The 24,798-nt window shown below is 54.4% G+C and overlaps 3 protein-coding genes across 5 annotated transcripts; 1 reads left to right on the top strand and 2 right to left on the bottom strand.

The window, feature by feature from the left end:
• Window positions 1-1,417: 1,417 nt before the first annotated feature.
• Window positions 1,418-4,657, bottom strand: RRAD (RRAD, Ras related glycolysis inhibitor and calcium channel regulator). The gene is made up of 5 exons (XM_079908114.1): window positions 4,554-4,657; window positions 3,952-4,336; window positions 3,218-3,291; window positions 2,887-3,091; window positions 1,418-2,067 (listed from the first exon to the last, which is right to left on the bottom strand). The coding sequence occupies exons 2-5, from the start codon at window positions 4,319-4,321 to the stop codon at window positions 1,790-1,792; spliced, it is 927 nt and encodes a 308-aa protein (XP_079764240.1). The 5' UTR covers window positions 4,322-4,336; window positions 4,554-4,657; the 3' UTR covers window positions 1,418-1,789.
• A 4,474-nt stretch (window positions 4,658-9,131) lies between these two features.
• Window positions 9,132-11,900, bottom strand: CIAO2B (cytosolic iron-sulfur assembly component 2B). Its single transcript, XM_079906481.1, has 5 exons — window positions 11,657-11,900; window positions 11,417-11,496; window positions 11,007-11,132; window positions 10,503-10,548; window positions 9,132-10,089 (listed from the first exon to the last, which is right to left on the bottom strand). Exons 1-5 carry the CDS (start codon window positions 11,796-11,798, stop codon window positions 9,992-9,994), a joined length of 492 nt encoding a protein of 163 aa, XP_079762607.1. The 5' UTR covers window positions 11,799-11,900; the 3' UTR covers window positions 9,132-9,991.
• Window positions 11,844-24,432, top strand: CES2 (carboxylesterase 2; the record flags this gene model as incomplete). Of its 3 annotated transcripts, none has more annotated exons than XM_079906469.1 (13): window positions 11,844-12,026; window positions 12,925-13,110; window positions 18,303-18,507; window positions 19,430-19,571; window positions 20,236-20,369; window positions 20,450-20,708; window positions 21,148-21,246; window positions 21,517-21,657; window positions 21,771-21,851; window positions 22,080-22,224; window positions 22,649-22,786; window positions 23,729-23,801; window positions 24,246-24,432. In XM_079906469.1, the coding sequence occupies exons 1-13, from the start codon at window positions 11,987-11,989 to the stop codon at window positions 24,430-24,432; spliced, it is 1,830 nt and encodes a 609-aa protein (XP_079762595.1). In that variant the 5' UTR covers window positions 11,844-11,986. The 3 variants fall into 3 exon arrangements, 2 of the variants coding, with proteins under 2 accessions (XP_079762595.1, XP_079762594.1); XM_079906468.1 differs by having other exon boundaries at window positions 11,951-12,745; XR_013825183.1 differs by lacking the exons at window positions 22,649-22,786; window positions 23,729-23,801; window positions 24,246-24,432 and having other exon boundaries at window positions 11,951-12,745; window positions 21,517-21,682; window positions 22,080-22,105.
• Window positions 24,433-24,798: the final 366 nt, after the last annotated feature.

The following is a 24,798-nucleotide window of genomic DNA, read 5'->3' as shown; positions in this document are numbered from 1 at the left end:
AACAACCTAAATGCCCATCGACAGATGAACGGATAAAGAAGATGTGGTACATAGATACAATGGAATATTACTCAGCCATAAAAAGGAGCAAAACTGGGTCATTTGTAGAGATGTGGATGGATCTAGAGACTGTCATACAGAGTGAAGTAAGTCAGAAAGAGAAAAACAAATATCCTATATTAATGCATATATATGGAATCTAGAAAAATGGTACAGATGAACCCGTTTGCAAGGCAGAAATAGAGACCCAGATGTAGAGAACAAATGTATGGACACCAGTGGGGGAAGCAGGGGTGGGGAAGGTGTTGGGATGAATTGGGAGATTGGGATTGACATATATACACTAATACGTATAAAACTAGATAACTAATAAGAAACTGCTGTATTAAAATAAAAATAAATTAAAAAAAATGTATGGACCCTGGCCTGGAACCTTCTCAGAAACTGTCCCCAGCCTTGCCCCAGGCTGCTTCTGGTCTCCCAAGGTGGGCAGACATATACCAGTCCCTACTCAGCCACTTCTGCCCGTGTGGCCTCGGGCAAGTGCTTCTGTCCCCTGTCTGCCATTGCTGAATGGGGATGCTCCCTCCTGAAATGATGCGGGCAAACTCCTAGCAGGCACCTATGCCCAGAAGGCTCCTCTTCCCAGGTGTTGTTGGTGGGGAGATGCACACCTCCATTATGCGCAAATGCAAGGACTCTCCTTCCAGGAAAGGAGGGCTCCAGGGACCTGCTCCCACATTAGCCAATGCGGAGCGTGGGATGCTCTGGCCTGGCCACGCACAGCGGGGAGAACAGTGAACCCTCCCTGTCCTCCGTCCCCAACTCCCTTCCTAGTAGGCCAACCTCAGCCGGGAGGTGGGGAGACATGTGGACTCAAGTCCGCCTGAGTGCGCCTTGCTCATCCCAGCCTTAACAAACCAGCGGCCTCCTTCTCCAGCCAGGGAGTCTCAGAAGCCTTCCACAGCCACTCCACCTCAACAGATTTCCAGTCCCTCAGTGGGGAGCAGGGCAGAGACACCCGCCCAGGAGCCGGACCCAGGGTTCTTGTTTGGCCATGACACCCGGGGCAGGACGCGGTCCCTTGGGCAGCCTCCATTTCCCTGACATACAGTGGGGTAACTGAGCCTTTTATCAGCTAGGCAATGCCAGGCTCCAGCTCAGAAGAATCTGGATAACGGGCTGGGTGGGATTCATGTCTCTTCCTGCTGCTTAGACTCCCCAACCAGGTCCCCACCCACCCCTGCCCCTCTGACCCAGCTGGCTATATCTGGGCCCAAACATTAGAATAGTCAAGGCCACACACCAGGGTGGGGCGGCTTCAGGAACCAGCCTCGTATGTTCCTCAACTTCAGGAACGCTTCCTGCTCCTGCAGCCCCCCAATCAAAGGAAACACAGAGTCAACAGCCCTGACCTATCAGGAAATAGTCTTTATTACAAAAATCTGCATGTAAACAAATAGCCAGGGCACTGAACAGCCTCCCTCCAGGGCATGCACACCACGGGTGCAGAGAAAGGCAGAGTCCTCTCCCCACTCACAGGCCTGCTCCACAGGCTGGGCTCAGGCTGCTGCGTGGGATGCACATGGGCCTGCACAGGCATCTCTGTGGGCGCAGCCCTTGACGGCCACTGGGAGCCACCTGCTTGGGCCGCACTGTCTCTCTGTCCACGACCATGAGGTGGGGGATACCCAGAGTCTGAGCCAGCCCTGGGGTACCTCGGGCAGTTGGCTGGGCCAGCCCACCAATCTGCCCATCTGTCTGCACAATACAGTGAGTGCCCCAGGACCTAGAGCACGGAGAGGTCGTGGCAGGACTTGGACTTGGCACGCAAGGCCATCTTGCGGCTGTTTCGAGCGACGATGCGGCCCAGGAAGCGCTTCGCCTTCTTGCCAAGGCTCTCTCGCCGCCGAGTACCCGCTTGCCGACGTGCGTTGGCCTCTTTGCTGTCCCTGCGCAAGCGTATCTGGCGCACGACACCCTCAAACAGCGCCTGGACATTGTGGTGCAGCGCAGCCGACGTCTCAATAAACTTGCAGTCAAAGACCACAGCACAGGCCCGGCCCTCTGGTGTGGGTGGGGACAGGCACAAGTCAATAAACAAAGGGTGGGGCGGGGGGTGAGCAGCCCACTCAAACCCTGGCCACCCCATGGCACTACCACATCCCTGGGTCTTCCCCAGAAACACAACGACACCAGCTCCTGGACAGAGGGGCCCAGGCATCACTGGGTCACCCAATTGGCAGAGCGTGCCCACGTTTAAGTAGCTCACAGAGGCCCACAAAAGGAGACCCATTTATGAAATAATTTGAAGTTTGATATTTAAATGGAAGTGCTGTAGTAGTCAACAAAATGAAAACTTTGCTGAACAGCTTAGTGTGTTATGGCTTGATGTTATATCATGATGAATGATGGGTAGAATGGGGGGACATCACCAAGTCACGGTTGGTTCCTCTGCGGGGCTCAGGTCTGGGGGCCACAGAGGATGATGCTGAGTCCAAGAGGGGGGTGCTCCCCAAGGGCAAGGCTACGCTGAGACTGGCCCTGGCCTGGAATCCAGGCTCTGGACTCCTGGCCTGATTCCCTGCACTCTCTTCACCCCTCATATGCCAGGCCAGGGACAAAGAAGACAGAAAAGGAGGGCTCTGAGGTGGCCCAGCTCAGCGTCCAGCAACCTTCACCTCCCCTAGCTCATTTGGTCCTTTCCCCAGCACTCAGGTCTTTGGGAGTCCTGTGGGAGGGCAGAAGCTCTCCCCCATCTTCCTGAGTTTTCTTCCTAAACATTTTTAGCCACTGATGATCCCCAGGGACTCGAGCTGAGTCAAGACTGAGTGCACCACAGCCCAGCCAGGATCTCCCTCCCTTTCTGACCCACTCCCTGCTCACCATCCAAGGAGACCTCACGAGAGCGCACCAGGTCGCTCTTGTTGCCCACTAGGATGATGGGCACGTCGTCTGTCTGCCGCGCCCTCCGCAGCTGGACCCGAAGCTCTGAGGCCTTCTCAAAGCTGTCCTTGTCCGTCACTGAATACACGATGACGTATGCATCTCCCATGGCCATGCAGTGGCCAGGTAGCCAGCGGCCCCCATCCTAGGGAACACAGACACATATTTACCCAATAGTCCTCACGCCCCAGCTACAAGGCTGTCACTCCCAGCAGGTCCCTACCCCCAGCTCACCCCTCCCACCCTGTCCTGGTCTCAGCCTGCATCTTACCTGCTCCCAAATGTCATAGACCATGAGCGCTGCCTCTTCTCCATCCACCATGATGGAGCGATCATACGTGTGCCCTAGGTAGGAGACCAGTAGTCAGGTTACCTGCTGGCTGCCAAGAGGCCCCCTCCTCCAATACACCAGGTTTCCTGTTCTGGCCACACCCTTCAACTCCTCCCCAGAGCCCTCCTAACCTTCTCCTCCACTGATGGCTGCTGTGTAGCAACAGAAGTGACAGGGCTTAGAAATGGGGGGTTGGAGGGCACGGTGTGCCTGGCCCCCACCTAGGCACCCCTTCCCCAAGCTAGCAATGTCCTGGGTAGCCACTCCTGTGCTCCCTGCCCTCCTGTAGCCTGAGACCCAGGGTGGTTCTGACCACAGTGGCCTGAGTTAGAACAGACATCCCCTGGGGACCTTGGTTACCTAGGACTCCTCTCCTAGAAACTCCCTCTGGCTGGGTTCTTGCCCGTCCTGGCAGGGAGGGATATCCTGTCCCAGACTACAGAGTAATTAATCGTATGCCCTTCTACTCTAAGCACTTCTTTCCCTACTAAGGGCTGGGGTACCTTCTCCCTTAGTTTCCCCATCTGTGAAAGGCGTAGGTAGAGGCAGATTCTCAAAGTGTCTTCAGAATCCCGCTGTTACCTGCTGCTTTTAATCCTGGTCCCCAGTCCTGTAGCTCCCAGTCCTAACCCTGTGCTCGCCCCTCCCTTGAACAGTCCCTCCCAGCCCCTCACCTGCGGCCTCTGCTTCAGGCCCGTCCTCTATACCACCGAAGATGCGCGCCAGAGCACTCTTGCCGACGCCAGGCGCCCCCAGCAGCAGCACCTTGTAAATGCTCTCGTCTGAATCGCTGCCTCCTGAGCTGAGCGAGTCGGAGGAGCCCTCGGGCCAGTCCAGCCTCGGACCCTGGGCCCCAGTCCCAGCCTCGGCCGTTGTCAGAGCTCCCGGAGCCAGCGCCGCCTGCAGGTCGCGCTCGTCCACAGGCATGCTCCGGCGGTGCAGCGGGGGCGCCGGGCCCCAGGGTGTGCTGCCCCGACGGCGCTCGCGCTCCCGGCCCCCACCGCGGCTCCCGCCCGCTCCGCTGCCGCCGCCGTTCAGAGTCATCGCGTCGGACGCCGTCTGGGGAACGGGAATCCAGATGGCCGCGTGAGCCGCGGTGGAGATGGAGTGGGAAGCTGGACCCGGGACGCGCCTGCCCGACCACGGGTCAAGAAAGATGCTCGGGGCCCAGGACATGCCGCAGAAGGTCCTTGCGCCCTGACTTGTGACCCATCCTCCTGACTCGTTCATCCTAGACGGTGAGACCACCCCCACCCTGCTCTGCCAGGACACTCACCCAGTCACACACGGACGCGGTCAGGACTAGGTAAGTCCCGGGCTCGGATACAATCCACTCGCAGACCCAGGCTCGGACACTCGACGCTGTCGCAGCCGCTGCCTTCTCGGTCCGCACTGGGTCCGGGCTCCAGAGCCGCCTATTTAAGCCTCTGCCCGCCCCCGCCGCCACCCCCGCGCTCGCCCAGGACTGCGCTGTCCGGGGGCTGACGTGTCCGTCCCCCTCTCCCGAGGGGGATTCCCCGCCCTCCTCCTAGAACCTCACACCCACCCAGCCCCCGCTTCACCCGCCAGGGCGGGGCAGGGGCAGACTCCGCAGACAACAGCCCGGTCTGAGTGTGTGTGTGTGTGTGTGTGTGTGTGTGTGTGTGTGTGTGTGTGTGTGTGTGTGTGTGTGTGTGTGTGTGTGTGTGTGTGTGTGTGTGTGTGTGGCGGCGGGGGGGGGCGGGGGGGGCAGGTAAGGAGGGAAAAGGGAGAAGGAAAGGGAGCACGTGAATGGTGCGGAGGAGGGCGATGGAGGTGGAGGGTGCCGCCACGGGTGGGGGCCAGGGGGAAAGCCCCGACCAGCCAAGTGCGCCAAGTCCCCACTAGGGCAGAATTGAGGTCTGGCCCTTTAAAAGTGATTTCTCCTTTCCCTCTCTCCCAGTCCTGGCCTGTCGCCCAAGCAAGCAGACCAGTTACAGGTCGGACAGACTTCACCCTTCACTGCCCATGTCACCCATTCCCCACCCACTGGTATTTAGGGGCCCTAAATCCAGGCTTCTAGCCTCAGCACCAGGTCCTTCCCCACTCGCATCCCTGCCCTTGGCAGTTGGAGATTCCACCTGATGAGCCTGCCCTTCAGGATGAGGGTTAGTGACACCTGAGCCCCTGGGGGCCCTTGGAGAGCTGGGGGAGGGGGCAAGGAAGGGAGGCCCGCTGGCAGTGTGGTGCAGGTAGAGGGACAGCTTGAACCTTGGGGAGGGAATACAGGCCCAGAGAAGGAAAAGGATGAAGTCAGCACCACCTCCCCCTCAGCGCCCTCCAGGCAGCTGCCTGTAACTCTGCTAAAAATACCTGGCCCTGGTCATTCTGCTCCTGGCCTGGAGGTTGCCCAAAGTTGGGGAAATCCTGGCAGACAGGTGTCAGATGCCAGCAGGAGCGGATAGGGGTGAGACTAGACCAGAGTCGGGTCCAGCTCCAGCCACTCTAAGAGTCTGCAATGTCTCCTTCCTTCCCTTTAGTCTCAGACTGCGCCTGCAGTTCAGGGCACACACAGGGCCTGGAGGTTCAGACTCCCATTCAGAAGGGGCATGGTTGTAGAGTAGGGATGGGGTCAGCGGGGTGGGGGGTTTAGCCACCACTTGGTGCTACCACTATCCAGAGATCAGCCCCTCCTCAACCCAGGGAGGGTGCTGGGGCACAGAGGGGAGGAGATGTAATGGGGAGGCTTGGGCTCTAGTCCTGAATCTGCCTCCAGGCTCCTGGGTCTTGCCTCCCTCCCAGCCTCAGGGTGGCCAGCTGTAAACTGCCTTACTCATGTTTGGGGTGTGTGGAGACTGGGAACAGGCACGCTGTGAGGTACTTTGTGACAGGGACTCGCTATTAGAGTGACGTATGATTGTGACGAGTGTGGTGGGGGTGGGGGGCACCCATTCAGGGCTCAGGTGACATCACGGAGGGATGGATCCTAGTGGGCTGCTGTAGGTTGTCATGGAGACCTGGGTCAGGTCTGTCTGACTGCTGCATCAGTTTCCTTGGCAACATCTGAGAGGGCCTTGGAATGAGGAGGGCCTGGTTAAGAGGGTTCATGCAGGCCCCTCTGGTACTTGAGGTCCTCAAAGTTAGACAAGGCCTGGACTGAGGGGTGATCTATCTATTTGTGTTCTTCACATGGCCTGGGGGGTCTTGGAGGCCTGGGCAATCCCATGTTGGCTCTAGCTTCCTGGACGAGATCCAGAGGGAAGAGGGAGTCATGGGTTAAGCCTTCTGTTAAAGAACGAAAGTCTTGGGACTTCCCTGGCAGTCCAGTGGTTAAGACCTTGCGCTTCCTGTGCAGGGGGCACGGGTTCGATCCCCAATTGGGGAACTAAGATCCCACAGGCCGTGTGGCACGGCCAAAAAATTAAAAAACAACAAAGCAAAACAAAAGGAACAAAAGTTTTAAGAGCCAGCAAACTACTTCCCATCAGGAACGCTGCTGGGCTGCTTATGGCCCCTCCTAACCACCTTACACATGACCTTGCTGCTGACAAGAGCCCCTGGATGTCCAACAGAGGGTGGGTGTGGAGGGTAGCTGTGGTCCTTCCAAGCAGGGAGCCATGCAAGGAATTAGGGCTGGGTTTCCCCTCTGATAATCTAAGCTCTTGACCTCAGCAATGTTTCCTCATTGCCAAGGGAACTGCATCCACATTGGGCCACTCAGGCCCCAAGCATTCTGCAACAGGCCAGACCCATCACAAGCATCGGTATGGCCAGGGGCCCGGGGAACCGTACCAGGACATGACCTTGAAACACCCCCATTCCCACCTCCTGGTCCTCTCAGTTCTCTGGGCTGAGCTTGGCTGCCCAGAAGGAGCAAACTGAGGCTTGAATACCCCTAGGATAGCCCAGCCTCCGAATCCCAGCTCTGCACCTCACTAGCTGTTTCACCCCTGCCCATTTAGCTTGGCCGAGCCTCAGTTCCCGCTTGTGTAGAACAGGGATAATGTCTTCATGGGGGTTGTTATAAGATATAAATAACACAAAATGCAGAGGTAAGGTGGTTGGCACATGTCTAGCCTATAGTAATATCTCGATATGAACACTTTTATTATCACCCATAGTTGGACAGGACAGGTTGAGTGAATCCCTGGGTCCTCTCCTGCTTCTTCTTTCCTGCTTCTGCTCCATTCTCTCCAGAATGGTGGTCTGCCCAGGAGAGGGGCAGATGCAGATACCTCTCCCCTCTCCCCCATACCCACCTTTTCTCTGTGGGACCCCATGCCCTTCCCCTTCCCTCGGGTAGCAAAATGCTGCAAAGGCAACTTGGCTGGATTTCAATATTCCCGGCCGTCCTTACACCACAGCTCCCATGCCCCAGTTCTTCTGTTCTAAGTCTCAATTCATTCATTCCACTGACCTGTGCTGGATACCTACTACTGTGTGCCAGGCCCTTGTGCTTTGGGAATGAGGATGAGCAAAAATGGACATAGCTGGGCCTGTTCGTACATGTCATCTAATCTCTGGGTCCGTCTCACTCAGCTATGATTTGTTGTTCCCATTTTGTAGACATGGTAACCGAGGCCTGAGAAGTCACAGGCCAGAAACAGCACAGCCACACACCCCTGGTGCAGGGCTTCAGGGACCTAAAACTTCACCCCACCCCTCCCACCCCCATGTTCTCAGACAGCAGCTGGGATTCCAGAAAGTTCCCCGGGCACTAGCCCAGGATTCACAAATGGTGTCCCTGCAGGCAGCCGTGGGCCACGCACAGATGAGTCAAGACTGACAAGGGGACAATCTGATATGCCAGCTGGATACGAGCAGCTTGATGACCCTCGTCCACCGTGGCCTGGCTGCCAGGAGAGCCAGCTGAATGACTCAGTGACACCTGCCTCCCCCGTGACCTCCCACCCCCAGGTGAACACAGACACCACAGACACCTAGACACAGCGGGCTGTCAGTGCAGAAGTACACACGTCGTAAAGCCTACAGCTGGGTATTGGTGGTTGGGGAGGCTCCCTGGGGCCTGCGGGGCCCCGGGGGGCCTCCTGCCTCTCTGGAGCACTGAGCTTCTTCATCTGTGGAAATGGGAGGTACTCTGCCTGGAAGATCACCTGAAATGGTCCCAGATCCATTTTAAATCTCCAGAGCAGTCGTAAGCTATTGTGTCTCCCCACATGACACATGAAGAAACTGGGTGACATGGGTCGATGGCTTCACCCCTCTGAGCAGCCAGATCTCGGTCACTAGGTGGCGAAGCTACTCCCGCCTGCAAGTGGGGGTTGGAGGTGGGCGTAGGCCCCTCCAGCTAGGCAACAGCACCCCCTGCCAGCTGAGCAGTACCTGCTGACCAGCTGAGGTTCCTCTACTCCCTAACTGGAGGTCTTGGGGAGTCAGTTACTTATTCTAGATTCTTCTTTCCTCATCTGCAGAACAGAGATGATAAAGAGCAGCAGCGGCCACACAGGGCTGGCCTGAGGACTGACGGACTAGATAGTATATATAAAACCTTTGGCCAATGCCCACTCTCAGGACAGGTCCAATGTCGTCAGAAGGCCCCCAAGAACAGATTTGCCAAGCGGCCAGGGTCCCTGCTGAGGCCTCTGCCCACCAGGTGGGCAAGTCTTCTTAATATCCGCATTTTTCCTCGGAGAAGGAAATGCAGGCAGGGGATTGTGACATTAGGACTCCTGACTGGCTGATCCAAGGCCTAAGCCCCACGGTCTATCCTGGTGACCAACTGTGCTCGGCGAGGCAGAGGCCCCAGACCTGAGCACCTGGGGTGCCACACGTTTCCCAGGCTGCTGGTGGAGACAGTGCTTCCGATGGCTTTCAGCAGAGAGATCTGCTGGCACTGCCCTGACCAGGGGACCAAACTGATCATCACCAACAGTGGGGACAAGCTGGTATCTCACAGCTACTGGTGGATGCTAAGGATACATACACACTCCTGGGCAAGGTTCTCACTAGTCAACTCAAACCTGAACTCAACCAACTTCTAGTTTACAACAGCAGACAAAACAACAAATCAGACTGTGGGACTTCTCCAGGACAACTCACTTGGGCTTTTCAAAATAGTCAGTGTCAAGAAAGATTAAAAGGTAGGGAGGCAGGGAGACAGTTCTAGAAGAGGCTAAAGAGAGATGACAACCAAATGCAATACACGAAACTTGACTGGAGCCTGACTTAAAAAACAACTATGAATGACGTTTTGGGAGAAATTCATACATGCCTGGATATTAGATATTAGTGTCAGAGAATTGTTCATTTAGGGGCCAAATAACAGTACTGTGGTTACAGGCTTATTCTTAGGAGACACAGGATGAAGTACCGAGAAGTGAAGGGTCATGTGTCTGCAGCTTACTTTCAAGTATATTTATATTCTACACACACATAAATAGAACCAAAGTTGCAACATGTTAACAACTGTTAAATCTAGGTGGTGGGTATACAAAAGTGTTCACTACAATATTCTTTCAATTTTTTGGCATACTTGCAACTTTTCCTAATCAAACCATTGGGAGAAATTTAAAAAATGAACCAAACCTCATCGACCCAGCCTGTATAGGCACTCACTACCACCCCTACCCCAAACCCGGAGTGACCCCCACTGAGATGAAAGACTCTCAGGCATGCTGGGAAATGAATATAAATTAAGGGTTTATTACAAAATGCAAAATGTTAGTTTCTTATTGTCAGTGGTTCAAGAAAACAAGGCCATGAGCCCTGCGTGGGGCTGGGAGCAAAAATTCAGGCTCAGGAGCGGGCTGATAGGCACTGGTTCACAACCTCCAGCAGGTGGGTGTTCTCTAGGGCGGCTGCCACCCGCTCTTTATCCGCAAGCTGCTTGTTCACTGGGTGGAAAGAAGAGAGTGGTGAAATATATTTATACCCCCACCAACAAAGCCCTCCTGTCGCCGCCTTCCCAGGATCCCAAACCTTGGTCAGGCTACCCCAACCACCTGAGCCCACACCTACCCTACCTTCTTGTGACCCCTTCCCACCTGGCCACTCATGTCTGCTTCCTATACTATAAAGCCTGACAACCCTGGTCCTGTGTACTTAGGAGAGGGAGAGGGCAGGAGTGGGAGAACATGGTAAACACAGGACACTCAAGTCAGGCCAGCTTAGGTCTAGGCTGCCACCTCCACTGGGGAGTCACCCACCTACTGCCAAACCCCCAACCGTCCCCCTAATCTTGCCCTACAGACCACCATGGCAAGCGGGGAGCCTCCGGGCTAATGCCTCAACACCAGCCCATACTTACCTGCATGCTCCGAGGCATGGGTCCCTGGTGTAATGTGCACGTCCAGCTGGGAGGGAGATAGGTGGGGCCTGAGCACTCACACACCTGGCTACCCCCTTTTCCCCTCTCCCCACTCACCACCTCCATTTGATCCTTCTTCCTAATCATGCCTCTGGACTCCGGCCCTTCCATTACACCCCAAACCCACTCACAGCCATTCCATCTCTACCCAAAGGACTGGTCAATTGCTGCTGACTTAAAGGCCCACCTGCGTCCCATCCCTGCTCCAAACTTATCTACAGCTCCCTACTGCCCTTCCTGCCACACTCCTCACTACTTTTCTGCACTTTCCAGCTTGGGTCTTTAGTCTTGTCCCATCCAACTGGAAAGCCTCCTCCCAGTTTCATCTCTGCTAGCTGGGATCCTTCCAGATCTCACTCGGATGTTCAAGTTCATGCTCTCCATGTCCTCCTCAGTAGCAGACATTCATGCCTGCCCCACCCCCAGGGCTCAGTTCCACCTTACCTTGAAACGCTGGGGAAGGGATCGCAGAAGCTTGACTTTGATGGACAGGCCAATAAGTGTGGCCATACTGCAGTGCGGAATGGTGGGTGTGAAGGCCACGGCCACTGTGCTTTCGGGGTCGCTCACCTGGTTGGAGAGGTGGGATGTTAGGAGTCATGGCCCGTCCAGCCCATTGACCCTCTTCTTAGTTTGTTGCTTCAGGTAAGTCATCTAATCAGTATGCGTCTCAGTCTCCTCATCCATAAAATGGGCACACACACACACACAACACACACACACACACACACACCCCGTTCCAAAGATCCCCTGAGGAGTCCGTGAGCTGAGAGAACGCCAGGCCCCTGGTGCACAGCTGAGCCCTTCTGACTCTCCCGAGCAAGTCGCTCCCCTGGACGCTGCGAGTGACTCACCTGAACCCGGACTTGCTCTACCACGTTCAATTCTTCCAGCGTCAGTGGATGCTCCGGGTCATTGATGGAGCGAATCAGATGTGGCAAGTGAAGGAAAGGGGACTCTGCGCCTCTGCCCACTCAGAACCCCCCTCCGGGACTGCCCGTCCCTACTACAGCTCCACCGACTACTGGACATCACTTCATCCCACCACCTCCCAGGCCCCCGCGAACCCGCCCGCGCCCGGCAGCGGCGGATATCGAAGATCTCGCGCGCGTCGATGCTGTCTGGAACCTGCTCGTCCTCCTCGCCCGCGGTCACTGGCCGCTCCCCAGAGCGCTCGTAGATGAGGGGGTTCGCGTTCTCGAGGAGGCCGCCCCCCATCCCGCCGCCGCCCACCATCACGGAACTGCTGCCGGCAACTGCAGGCGGGCGCTTCCGCTCCTACGGTGCATTTCCGGGGAACGGGAAGGGGGCGTGGCGTGGCGTGGCGACGGGGTAACGCGAGGGACACCCGGCCCTGCTGGTATGCCGCCTGCGGTTTGTGTGGGGCGGCTGCCTCAGCGCGCTCTCTACGCGGATCCGAGAAAATGCCGAGCGCTCCAACAAAGACACAGAGAAGGGACCACGGTGTGCGAACCGGGAGGGTGCCTGGCGCCGCAGGCCAAGGCTAGGGCACTATAGACCCGTCTTGAGATTGAGCCAGGCGTACCGTCAGGCATCACTTCCTCCGAGAGGCCTGCCCCTTAGGCTGGGCGGGCGCCCAGAGTTGCCTCTGTCCTGGCACGGTTCACTGCGTTTCCGAACTTCCCAGTGACGCACCTGCAGGCCCCGCTGCACCTTGGGCCTGGGAGTGCTCTCCCGGTTCCCAGCGTGCGGCCCTAAAGACGTTCTTCAAATGTTTGTCCAATGGATAAAGAACCGTGACCTCGATTTTGACGGGAGGTGGGGACAGGGAAAGACACGGGGTGGGGTTGAGAGTGTCCTTAAGATGAGTGCCACAGTCAGGTGTGCATTTCAGAAGGCCGGCCTTTGCCGAGTAGGGAGGAGGGCCCACAGAGACCCTCAGACCAGGGACAATAGGGGAATGAAGGCGGACCCAGGAAATCGATCCCCGAAAGCAAGGAGGAGTTTTTGGAATGAAGGGCCGTCAGACTTCCCTGCCTTTACTCGGGCGGTTCCTTTCACTCTGAACGAAGGTCGTTTTTATTTATCTGTCTATGGGAATCCTGATCGTGCACCTCGTCAAGGAAGCTCTCCTGGTTTCCCCAATCACAGATTATTGCTCCCTCTCTCTCCCCCTCGGAACACACTTGTCGGGCCTGTGACTATAAGGACAGTGAACGCAGGTTTGTGGAGAGGGTTCTTGGTATTGCGGAGGGGTTGCAGAAGCCTCAAGGTCCCTGCGGAGGAGGCCCAAGAGGACAGAGGGGAAGCGGCTGTGCTAGCCCCTACCTGCCCCTGGCCTTTACCCGTTCTGTCCTGCTTTCCTGCCAAACCCGTCTTTCCCCGCCTACTCCCTTCCCAGTACAAAGTCCAGGCCTGGGCGAGACACTCAGGCTGGATGCGTCCCTGCGCAGCCTCCTGGTGAAAAGCAGCATGTCCGTCGGTAGTGCAAAAAAGACCTGTGAGCCCACGATGCAGCTGGACCGACTTCGCAAGCGGCTGAGAGCCGTGGCCTTCGGGGTCCTGCTTCTCCTTGTCCCGGGCCAGGGTGAGGCTCCGACGCGGGGCGGCAGGTACCGGGGTAGGATTTGCCAAATTCTGCAGAGGCAGGACCTGAGGCTGCGGAAGGAAAGGCGTCCGGTAGGTGGGAGCCGGTGGAGAGTTCCAGCACCAGAACCGTGTGAGGGATACGACGCCATCTCTGCGCCCCCTGAGGCGCAGAGAGAGTTTGGGCTGCCCCAAGTCGCACTACCCCAAGGCGCAAGCAGGCCCTAGGGGCTCTGAGCATCGCCGGGGCTGGGGAGTTATTTGGGACATTTCTCTGCGAGTGTTTGTGGTGGAGCTGGTGCTGACGGGGGTAATAACAACAATAATTATACCTTCCCGCCACCATTTGGCTCTGCCCTTGGCCAGAGGGGTGTCCTGACACCCACTGAGCCCCTCTCCACAGGAGCCCTGGGCAAGGTTACTGGCTAAGCCTACAGAAGCCCCCATCCCCCAGCCACCACATCCTACTATCAGACAGACTTAAACGTGCTTCTCTTCACCCCATGCACCCACCCCGAATGAGGGCAGGTCTTGACCTCCAGGGCAAAGGTGATCTCTCTTTGTGCCAGCCCTTACTGGTAGCCTTTATAGCTTACACTATGTGGGCACGGCACCTGGGCACAGCTCCAGCTCCTGTGCCCCCTCTTTTAAAAAAAAAAATTTATTTATTTGGCTGCGCCGGGTCTTAGTTGCAGCATGCTGGATCTTCATTGCCGCGTGCAGGATCTTCCTTGCAGCATGCGGGATCTTTAGTTGCAGCACATGGGATCTTTTAGTTGCAGCATGTGGGATCTAGTTCCCTGACCAGGGATCGAACCCACCCCCACCCCCACCCCACCCCGCCTTGGGAGTGTGGAGTCTTAACCACTGGGCCACTAGGGAAGTCCCCTGCGCTCCTCTTGAAGGGCGTGATCCTCTAATCCAAACGGGCTCTGCCTGTGGAACCTGATTATCCTCTCCCTTCCCAGTCGAATCTGCCTGGGTAGCGTCCACACTCAGGACTACCCCGAGGCCCAACCCATCGTGCTTCTGCCCTTACCCCTTGCTCACCAGGCTCTAAGAGGTCACTGGAACCTTGCAGCGCCACGATCTGCGAGGCCTCGCTGATGCCTCTTTCTAAAAATGTTGCTATGTTGGATGGGACCCACTTTCAGAAAAGAAGAACTGGCAAGCACAGATGATGGGTCTGACCCTCTCCTTTCCCACCCAGTCCTGGCTTATAGGCAGGGACCATCTAGGTCCCCAGGGCCTTCCACACACTAACCAGGAGTTTACCCAAGAATGGATGTGTGCATGCATCCTTGGTTTTCACCCAAATGGTCACACATTGCCTCCCTTTTTGGTCCCTGGCTTTTCCACTTCCTGACACACGGAGTGACCTCTCCACATGCCCACATGGTAGAACTTATTCATAGTGTTTAATGAAAGGACTTCTCTTCAAGGAGGAAGCATCCTTGGTGTAACTAGCCTCTGCTCAGGAACATTTTAGCAGGTTTTGTCTTTTGCTATAACAAACATCAAGCATTAAAGGTCGGTGGAGGCAGTGAATTACATGGGCAGACGTTACATCCCACAAAGGACTTATGTAGACAGCGTGTTCCTCGGGAGAAGGATGAGTCTTCTGACTTGGAAAGGCATTGTTCAGTTGCCCTCTGTGGAGCATGTGAATAGCTGCTAACTCCGGCCTCACCCACACCAGGTGTCGTCAGGTGCATTCATCCACGTTAATCTAATGGGTGTAGGGTAATATAGTTCCATAAGGATTTTTTTTGTTGTTTTCTTTCTTTTTTTTTACTTTTTATTATGAAACCAGGCTCAAATCTGCCAAATTCTGCAGAAGCAGAGCCTGAGCCTGCAGGAGGAGAGGTGCCAGGGAGGTGGGAGCCAGTGGAGATAACACCAGGGGAACTGGGAGACTGACTGGATACCTCCCTGCGCCCTGAGGCACAGAGAGGGTCAGGACTGCCCGAGGTCATACAGCACTGCAGGGCTCCTCATCTGAGGTAGCAAGAATAATATAACAAACTCAGTGTACCATGATCTACCTTTAACAGTTATCAAGACCTGGGCAACTTAGTTTTGTCTGGATTATCACCTCTCCTTTGCACCATTATTTGAAGCAAATCTCAGACATCATATCACCTGTAATTTTTTTTTTTTTTGCGGTACGCGGGCCTCTCACTGTTGTGGCCTCTCCCATTGCGGAGCACAGGCTCCGGACCGCAGGCTCAGCGGCCATGGCTTATGGGCCCAGCCACTCTGCGGCATGTGGGATCTTCCCGGACCGGGGCATAAACCCATGTCCCCTGCATCGGCAGGCGGACTCTCAACCACTGCGCCACCAGGGAAGCCCCTCACCTGTAATTTTTTTTATCATGTCCTACTAAAAGAAGAAATATATGTCTCTCATAATTTCTTAATGTAATCAAACATCTAGTCAAATATTCTTATTTCATATTATCTCATGATATTTATGACTTTTTTAAAACCATGATTTAAACAAGGTTCTTACTTTAAACATTAGTAGATGTGCTTTTTTTAATAACAGATTTGAGATATAATTCACATGGCATAACTTTTACCCATTTAAGTGGTTTTTAGTATATTCACAGAGTTTACCACATCAATTCCCCTTTCCCCAACATTTCTGTCTCTATGAATACACCAATTCTGGAAGTATAAATGAAATAATCCAATATGTGGCCCTTTGTGACTGGCTTTTTTCACTTAGCGTATTTTCAAGGTTCATCCGTATTGTAGCATGTTCGGTACTTCTTTTTATTGCTGAATAATATTCCATTGTATAGATATGGTACATCTTATCAATCCATTTATCAGTTGATGGACATTTGGATTGTTTCCACTTTTTGGCTATTATAAATAATCCTGCTATGAACACTCATACACAAGTTTTTTTGTGGACATATGTTTTCAATTCTCTTGGGTTTATACCTAGGAGTGGGATTGCTGGGTCTGTGGTAACTCTATATTTAACCTTTTTTAAAAAAAATTAATTAATTAATTTATTTTTGGCTGTGTTGGGTCTTCGTTGCTGCGCGCGAGCTTTCTCTAGTTGTGGCGAACAGGGGCTACTCTTCGTTGCAGTGCAGTGGCTTCTCTTGTTGCGGAGCACAGGCTCTAGGTGCACGGGCTTCAGTAGTTGTGGCATACGGGCTCAGTAGTTGTGATGCACGGGCTTAGCTGCGGCATGTGGGATCTTCCCGGACCAGGGCTCGAACCCGTGACCCCTGCGTTGGGAGGCGGATTCTTAACCACTGCGCCACCAGGGAAGTCCTATGTTTAACCTTTTGAAAAACTGCCAGGGTGTTTTCCAAAGCACCTGCACCATTCTCCCTTCCCACCGGCAATATACAAAGGTTCCAGTTTTTCCACATCCTTTCCAATATTTATTATTATCTATCTTTTTGAAGTATTTCATGAGTCTCTTTCAATCTTCAGATTCCTCCTCTGCCTCTCTTTTATTTTTCTTGTAATTTTGTTGCTGTGTTGAAGAAACCAGTTTGTTCTGGAGAGTATCCCAGAGTTTGAGGGTTTTTTTGTTTTTGTTTTTCCTGAAGTATAGTTGATTTATAATGTTGTATTAGTTTCAGGCGTACAGTAAAGTGGTTCAGTTATATATATTATATATTCAGAATGTTTTCCCTTATAGATTATTACAAGATATTGAGTATAACTCCCTGTGCTATACAATAGGTCCTTGTTGGTTATTTTATATATAGTACTGTGCTTGTGTTAATCCCAAAATCCTAATTTATCCCTCCCCCCTTTGTCCCTTTGGTAACCATAAGTTTGTTTTCTATGTCTGTGAGTCACTGTTTTGTAAATAAGTTCATCTGTATCATTTTTTTTAGATTCCACATATAACAGAGTTTGGGTCTTGCTGATTACATCCCTAGGGTGTCTTTTAACTGTTTCTCTGTCCCCTGTATGCCTGTAAACTTGTATTTATATTCCAGAGGCTTGATCAGATTCAGATTTTAGGTTTTGCTTTGTTTTGTTTGGGGACAAGACTACTTCATATGTGGTGCAGTGGACTTCCAACAGAAAACATACAATGTCTGATTGTCTTGCTTTCTGTGACAAAATAAGTTGTTGACATCACAGTCAGATTTCAATGTGCATTTCTCTTAGCATGAGTGAGATGAACATCTCCTCGTTTGTGTAAGAGCCGTTTACTGGTATTCCTTATTCTGTCTGAACATATTCTTTCACCAAATATGCGTAGCTGGCATATTTCTTATTCATTTATAGAAATTCTTTATCTATTAAGAATATCAGCTCTGGGCTTCCCTGGTGGCGCAGTGCTTAAGAATCCGCCTGCCAATGCAGGGGACACGGGTTCGACCCCTGGTCCGGGAAGATCCCACATGCCATAGAGCAAGTAAGCCCGTGTGCCACAACTACTGAGCCTGCACTCTAGAGCCCGCGAGCCACAACTACTGAAGCCCATGCACCCAGAGCCCGTGCTCTGCAACAAGAGAAGCCACCGCAATGAGAAGCCCGTGCACCGCAATGAAGAGTAGCCCCCGCTCGCCACAACTAGAGAAAGCCCATGCACAGCAACAAAGACCCAACACAGCAAAAAATAAATTAATTAATTAAAAAAACAAAAATAATAATATCAGCTTTTTCTCTGTTAGGGGACTTTCAATCTCTTCCTGCCTCCCTGATCCCCATAGCAGAGCAGGCTGTGCTTTTTATGTTCTAGACACAGCTGCCCTTCTCTTTGTAGTTCTCCTCATACTATCACTCTTTGTTTGGAGGATACTTTCTTTATGTCATTCTTGCCACCTAGAGTGTGAGATCCTTAAGGACAGGAATCTTGTCTGTCCGGTTCCCACAGTTCTCCTGCTGCCTCCTAGGACCTGGCACACAGTGAGCAGAAAGGACACTCTCACTCCATCAAACTCATTTGTGACTATTTGTTTGAGGCTAAACTATGGGGCTAAACCATGGTGCCGAGCCCCAAGGAGCCTCAGTGAGCATGGTGGAAAAGGCTGGGGCAGTGAAGGCAGTTGCGGGTGGGGGGGCGCAGAGTTACAGGCAGGAAATCTGTAAAGCTCAGTGTCCCTTGAGCTGAGCTGAGGACAGGAAGGAGGTGGCGACATCAACAGTCTGGGAGGGCGGCTAAATGGGGAGACCCAACCCTGATGTCCATCTCTCTGCCCACAGGCCAGGACTCTGCCAGCCCCGTGCGGACCACGCACACGGGCCAGGTGCGGGGGAGCCTCGTCCATGTGAAGAACACTGATGTGGGGATCCACACCTTCTTGGGAATTCCCTTCGCCAAGCCACCTCTAGGGCTGTTGCGGTTTGCGCCCCCAGAACCCCCGGAATCTTGGAGTGGTATAAAGGATGGGACCTCCCACCCAGCCAAGTAAGCAGGGGGTCCAGGGAACTCTAAGCCCTGGGATAGAGGGTACTCTGAGCTCTGGGCCAGGCTGCAGTTGTCATTTCATGTCATGTCATTTCAAAACAGCCAGTTTTCCCTCTGAGTTTGGTGGATTTTCACATGCATTTTTCTGATAAGCATGCAGGGGCTTGGAAGGGTGAAGTAACTTTCCCAGACTGAGGACTTAGCACTCAAAGAGCATTAGCTCCACAAGCTGAAGGGACAAGCAGAGACACACAACTCCCTAGGTTCTGGTTGTGGCAGGTGATCTCTGCCACCAGAGGAGGTGTCTCTGGGAGAGGTTTGAACCTCGTAGGAGCTCCTGACTCTAGCAGCAGACACTGTAGATCCCTGAGGAGCAGAAGACCCCACTCTGCACAGTCACTGTGCCAACCGACAGGGCCAGATGCCGTTGACCAAGGGGCGTGTATATGTTCTTGAAACTGGAAACTGTGGGAGTGATGAGGTTCCCTGAGAGTCTGACTTGGGATGAGGGGTGTCCCACTGCCCTTCTCATGAGAAATTAATCCATTCCTTTTGGCAGCACATGTGTACAGGCTACTCCCCTGTTCCAGGTCTGCCTGAGTACAGTGATATGGTGGTGAATGTCAACACATGCAACCAATCGTTCTCATAGAGACCCTGCAGAGTCAAGATTTCTCAACCTCAGGAGGATTGATATCCAAGGCCCTCATAAACTTGAGGCCTCCTGGAAGACTAGGCTCCATCCCAGCTTCCCCAGAGTCTGTGGCCTGTAGCTTGGTGCAAAGGGGCTTTAGGGAGGGATCACACGTGAGTGAGGTATCAGAGGAAGTGGGACTAAGGGTAGTTGGGAGCATATCTGGGCCCAGGATCTGGTTATGGCCACAGCATGGCCCCTGGACTGACTGCCTGCCACGGTCACCAGGTGTCTGCAGGACTTCGCTAGCGTGAAAAGAATGACTCTGAAACTACTGAATGTGACCCTGCCTTCTACCTCCATGTCTGAAGACTGCCTGTACCTCAACATCTACACACCTGCGCATTCCCATGAGGGCTCTAAGCTGCCTGTGAGTGCCAGGCCACAGCTGGCTAAGGGGTGGGAGGACATTTCTTCTGCAGAAGATTGAAAAGAACAAGATCAGCCTGGGCCCCACTGCAGTGTGGACCCTGTTAAGAAGCTTCTTACTATCAGATCCAAGAGAGTATTTCTTACCCAGCATGGGTGGCTGATGCCTGGGCACAGGGTCACAGAACCCGGGCTGCTCCCAGACGTCAGAAACTGTGGCCCTGGTAGGGACCCAGGACCTATACCCAACCAACTCATACCCAGGACCCACTCAGGTGCTGAGGGATGCACTTTGCGGTGGCCGGAGACCCCAGCCATGGATTATCTGTTGGGCCAATGAGAATAGAGCACACTTGTAATTAATGTGCATGCATGTGGGGTGATCAAAGAGACATCCCTTTTCTTTCCATGTCAGAGAGGGTTCTGGGAGAAATGGAGCCGGGCTTCGGTATGTGGGACGGGCCCCAAAGTGTGGGAGGCCCGGTTTTCCTGATAGAACTTGGGTTGCCTTCAGCCTAGGTCGCGAAGACACCACTTTGTCTTGCTGGAGCTCTGTCCGTGTGGCTAGGAGGACAGAGCCAAAGTGGTGGTTGGTTTAGGTAGCAGCGCTGATGGGCTTTGGGCTTGGTGGGAGCCATATGGTGTCTGTGCCTTGGATGCGCCAGGTGATGGTGTGGATCCACGGCGGTGGCTTTGTCATGGGCATGGCTTCCACGTATGACGGCTCTGCTCTGGCGGCCTTCGAGGACGTGGTGGTGGTCGTTATCCAGTACCGCCTGGGTTTGCTGGGCTTCTTCAGGTGAGACTGGGGCTGGGCTCGGCAACGCAGGCTGATGGAGCCAGGACACTCCCATGACCCTCATCCCTGCCACCTCTCAGCACTGGAGACAAACACGCAACTGGCAACTGGGGCTACCTGGATCAAGTGGCCGCACTACGCTGGGTCCAGCAGAATATCATCTACTTTGGAGGCGACCCTGACCATGTCACCATTTTTGGCGCGTCTGCGGGTGGCATGAGCGTGTCTTTGCATGTTGTGTCCCCCATGTCCAAAGGACTCTTCCACTGTGCCATCATGGAGAGTGGCGTGGCCCTGCTGCCCAACTTCACCGCCAACTCATCTGACGTGGTCTCCACAGTGAGTGCCCCCAACCGTGGGAAGCCCAGACCTGCTGCCCCATCTCTTACCTCTCAGCCTCCATTACTCTCTCTGTTAAATGGGGATAACAAGGACTCCCCTGCCATCAGAGGACCTTGGAAACAGCCACCTATGTGGGGATTGTTCAAGGGTCAGAATTCACAGACCTCTGTCAGTGCAGAGGCTGAGTGCATTCTGTGGCCCACAAGACTGCTGCGCTGGGGGCCCCCATCATAGGCAGGACCATCTAGGCAGGTGGGATGGCCCCCCTGGCAGAGTCCTCTGAGCATCAGGGAAGTTGGAACAATTTCAAAACTGTAGGAATCCATTCACAATACTCTGTGAGATTTGGGGTACACCTGCCTCCAACTGGGGCACTGGGCAAACCTCTCTCCCCTACCTGGAAGCATGAGCCAGCCGCTGCCTGGTCTCTTTACAGGTGGTGGCCAACCTGTCTGCCTGTGGCCAGGTTGACTCAGAGGCCCTGGTGGACTGCCTGCGGCACAAGAGTGAAGAGGAGATTCTGGCCATCAGCAAGGTTTGACTGATGGACATGGCTGTGGAGGGAAGGGTCCAGTAGGTGTGGGGCAGGCAAGCCTGGGTGCCCTTCATCCTCCCTGGGCAAGTTACTGTAGCTCCTCACCTTGGTGTCCTCACAGCCCTGGATGGGAAATCGAGGCCAGGCCATGCTGAGGCAGGTATAGGACCTGCTGGGGTGGGTGTGAGCATTCTGGGACGAGCCCGGAAGGGGTGGAAGATGTCTGCGGCATCAGAAATTGTCTGCAACCTGACCTTGAGTGTCCCTTAGCCCTTCAGCATCATCCCTGGCCTGGTGGACGGGATCTTCCTGCCCAAGCACCCCCAGGAGCTGCTGGCCTCTGCCGACTTGCACCCTGTCCCCAGCATCATTGGTGTAAACAGCGATGAGTACAGTTGGATCCTCCCCTCGGTGAGGCCCACTCCCAAGCCTCCAGGTGCGGGGGAGCCCATCCAGGGGGAAGGCCTCGGGGCTTCGTAGCTCCAGGCCCATCCTATCTCCAACTCGACTCCCCCACCACCCAGTTCATGAACAATTCTGACGCCCAGAAGGAAATGGACAGAGAGACCATAAAGGATGACTTGCAGAAAATATCAGAAATGATGGTGAGGTTCCTGGGGACCTGCCCACATGGGGAGAGGGCTCCTTTCCTCTCCCAAGGCACGGGAAACCCAGCCCCCAGATATCCTGTGCATGCAGCACCCCTCGCCCAGAGCTTGGCCCCTTTCCCCGATTCCCTATCCCATCCCAGGATCCGTCTCCTGGTCCTGCCTCTGCTGCGTCCCGGCCCCGCCAGCCTGCCTAACCTGCCTCTTCCTGATCCCCTGGCGCAGATGATGCCGCCTGAGTTTGGTGACCTGTTGATGGAGGAGTACATAGGGGACAGTGAGGACCCCCAGACCCTCCGAATCCAGTTCCATGAGATCCTGGGGGACTGCATCTTCGTGATCCCTGCACTCCAAGTAGCAAAGTTGCAGTGTGAGTACATCTGCACTAAGGCCAGACTGGCTAGGGGGCCACTCAGAGCTGCAGGTGCCAGATGAGGTCTACTGGTGTCCAAAACCTAGACCATGTCTACTTATTGGTGCCCGGCACTTGATATCCTTCATCGTGGTAAATCCTCATGGCTAGTCTAAGAGACAGACATTTACCCCATTTTACGGAGGAGGAAACATGTTCAGTGACCTTCAGTGACTTGCCTAAAACCATAGCCTAGGAAGTTCCAAGGCCACAGTTTGAACCCAGGCCCTTCCCACTGCCCTTGCTCCAGCCTGGGGCTCCTCCACCCCATTGTCCAGATTCCAACCAGCTTTGGACTTAGCTATGTCATCACCATGGGTGATGCAAGAAAGCTCCAGGTGAGGGGCTGCCAGGTCACGGCCCCTCTTCCGCACCTCCCCAGGTTCCTCTGCCCCTGTCTACTTCTACGAGTTCCAGCATCAGCCGAGCTTCTTCAGGGATTTCAGGCCGAGCTACGTGAGGGCAGACCATGGAGATGAGGTTCACTTCATCTTCAGAAGTCTTTTCGGGAGCAGCCACAGTGAGTCTTCCTAGGTGGGGGTCTCTCAGAGGCTCCTCATTCCCAGGATGTGGGATAGGACATTGGCTAAGACCCTGAGTGAGGGTGATTGCCCTCACTGTACAGACGAGGAAACTGAGGCTCAGCGGGAGGAGGGGATCAGGTGTCCAAGACGTGACAGCTAGAAAGATTGAGCTTGAATTGGAGTGTAGCATTCTTCAGACTGGAACCCGTGCTCCCTCCACCTCTCCCCACCCTGACCTTGGGTTTCTGGCATGGGTGCAGAGGGGGTGTTTGAAAGGCCTCTTTCTTTCTTCCTTCCTTCCTTCCTCCCTCCCTCCCTCCCTCTCTCTCTCTCTCTTTCTTTCTTCCTTTTTTTCTTTCTTTTCTTTCCTCCCTCCCTCCTTTCTTTCTTTCTTCCTTCCTTTCTCTCTCTTTCTTTCCTTCCCTTCCTTCATTCCTTCCTTCCTTGCTTTCTTTCTTTTTCATATTTCTTTCTTTTTTTTTTTTTTTTTTTTTTTGCGGTACGTGGGCCTCTCACTGTTGTGGCCTCTCCCGTTGCGGAGCACAGGCTCTGGACGCGCAGGCTCAGCAGCCATGGCTCACGGGCCCAGGCGCTCCGCGGCATGTGGGATCTTCCGAGACCGGGGCACGAACCCGTGTCCCCTGCATCGGCAGGCAGACTCTCAACCACTGCGCCACCAGGGAAGCCCCATATTTATTTCTTAAATGGCCTTCTGCTGTCAGAAGAAGGGAGCCTTCTGGGTCAGGGATGAGCCCAGTGTTGGGTCAGCCAGAGGCCGGGATGAATATATGGGGTTTGGGCAAGGAGAGGGCCTGGGGAGCGGGCAGAGAGCCAGGCCTTGGGATGGCAGGGAGGAGCCTGGGATGGGGTGAGGGGGAATGACCCACATGCCGGACTGGAGTTGCCCTGACTTGGACCCTTGTCCTCTTGCTCTGTAGTCCAACTCACTGAGGAGGAGGAGCTGCTGAGCAGGAAGATGATGAAGTATTGGGCCAACTTTGCTCGAAATGGGTGAGATGTCACACTCCTACTTTAACCTCCACGGTGGGGAGGGCAGGGCTTGAGCCCATCCTGGGCTCCCCTTGTCTGTGGTGACTTCATTAGCGGATGTGTCCTTAATTGCATGGCAGCCCCCTCCCCAGCTCCAGGACCCTCCTGGACAGAAAGGGGCCTTATGGGTGCTGGACACTCATTCCATCTTGGGGTGACCTGGATGGGGGGTGACAGTGCTGTTATCTGCAGAGCCTCCCTCTATCAGGAAGGGACAGAGGCCGCCCTGTCCCCTGCGGAGCTGACGCTCTGGTGGGAGGTAGTTTCTTTCCTCCTTCTGGAACCCCACCCCCATTCCCCAAGCTTGTTTGGCTGCCTTGCCTGACCCCAGTCACGGTGCTCTGTCTGGGCTGGGTAGGGCCCAGAGTGACCTTCACACTGCCCCACGGGAGGGCATGTCTACAGGAACCCCAACGGCGAGGGTCTGCCCCACTGGCCTGTGTTCAACCAGGAGGAGCAGTACATGCAGCTGAACACGCAGCCTGCAGTGGGCCGAGCCCTGAAGGCCCACAGGCTGCAGTTCTGGACGAAGATCCTACCCCAGAAGATACGGGAGCTAATGGAGGCCAAGGAGAAGCACACAGAACTGTAACTGCCTGCGTCTGGGGGGAGGGGGGGGAGGGGTGGGCTTGAGTGTAGGTGGGGGTCTGCTGGATGTGCCCACACACACCCAGTGAGGAGCCAGTAGTTTTTTCCTTCATTCACATAGCCATTCATTCATTCATTCATTTGTCTACCCATCCATCCATCCAGCAAACATTGAAGAACCTACTGCATGATGTTCCCAAGCCTGCCATGGGTCCTCTCTTGTTAGACACAATCCATAAACCCTCCCAGGAAGCTGGATGAGCGAACCCCAATGGAAGTTTACCTTCCTCAACACCCCACTGGGCCCTGGGCCCTATCCTCCCTTCCTCACCTCCACTCCCGCCCCACTCTCTTTCTCTTCTCCCTCTGA

Source organism: Stenella coeruleoalba (assembly GCF_951394435.1).
Source record: "Stenella coeruleoalba genome assembly, chromosome: 20".
In the NCBI taxonomy this organism is placed as follows: Eukaryota; Metazoa; Chordata; class Mammalia; order Artiodactyla; family Delphinidae; genus Stenella; species Stenella coeruleoalba.
Note: the sequence above shows the minus strand (reverse complement) of the source record. Positions and strands in the feature narration are given on the sequence as shown.

Coding starts and splice junctions, on each gene's coding strand:
- RRAD (XM_079908114.1), bottom strand. CDS start 4,321: ATGACTCTGAACGGCGGCGGCAGCGGAGCGGGCGGGAGCCGCGGTGGG. Junction 3,292..3,951: donor GCCTGAAGCAGAGGCCGCAG/GTGAGGGGCTGG, acceptor TCTCCTACCTAG/GGCACACGTATGATCGCTCC. Junction 3,092..3,217: donor TCTATGACATTTGGGAGCAG/GTAAGATGCAGG, acceptor TGTGTTCCCTAG/GATGGGGGCCGCTGGCTACC.
- CIAO2B (XM_079906481.1), bottom strand. CDS start 11,798: ATGGTGGGCGGCGGCGGGATGGGGGGCGGCCTCCTCGAGAACGCGAAC. Junction 11,133..11,416: donor TAGAGCAAGTCCGGGTTCAG/GTGAGTCACTCG, acceptor CTCTCCAACCAG/GTGAGCGACCCCGAAAGCAC. Junction 10,090..10,502: donor CCATGCCTCGGAGCATGCAG/GTAAGTATGGGC, acceptor CTTTCCACCCAG/TGAACAAGCAGCTTGCGGAT.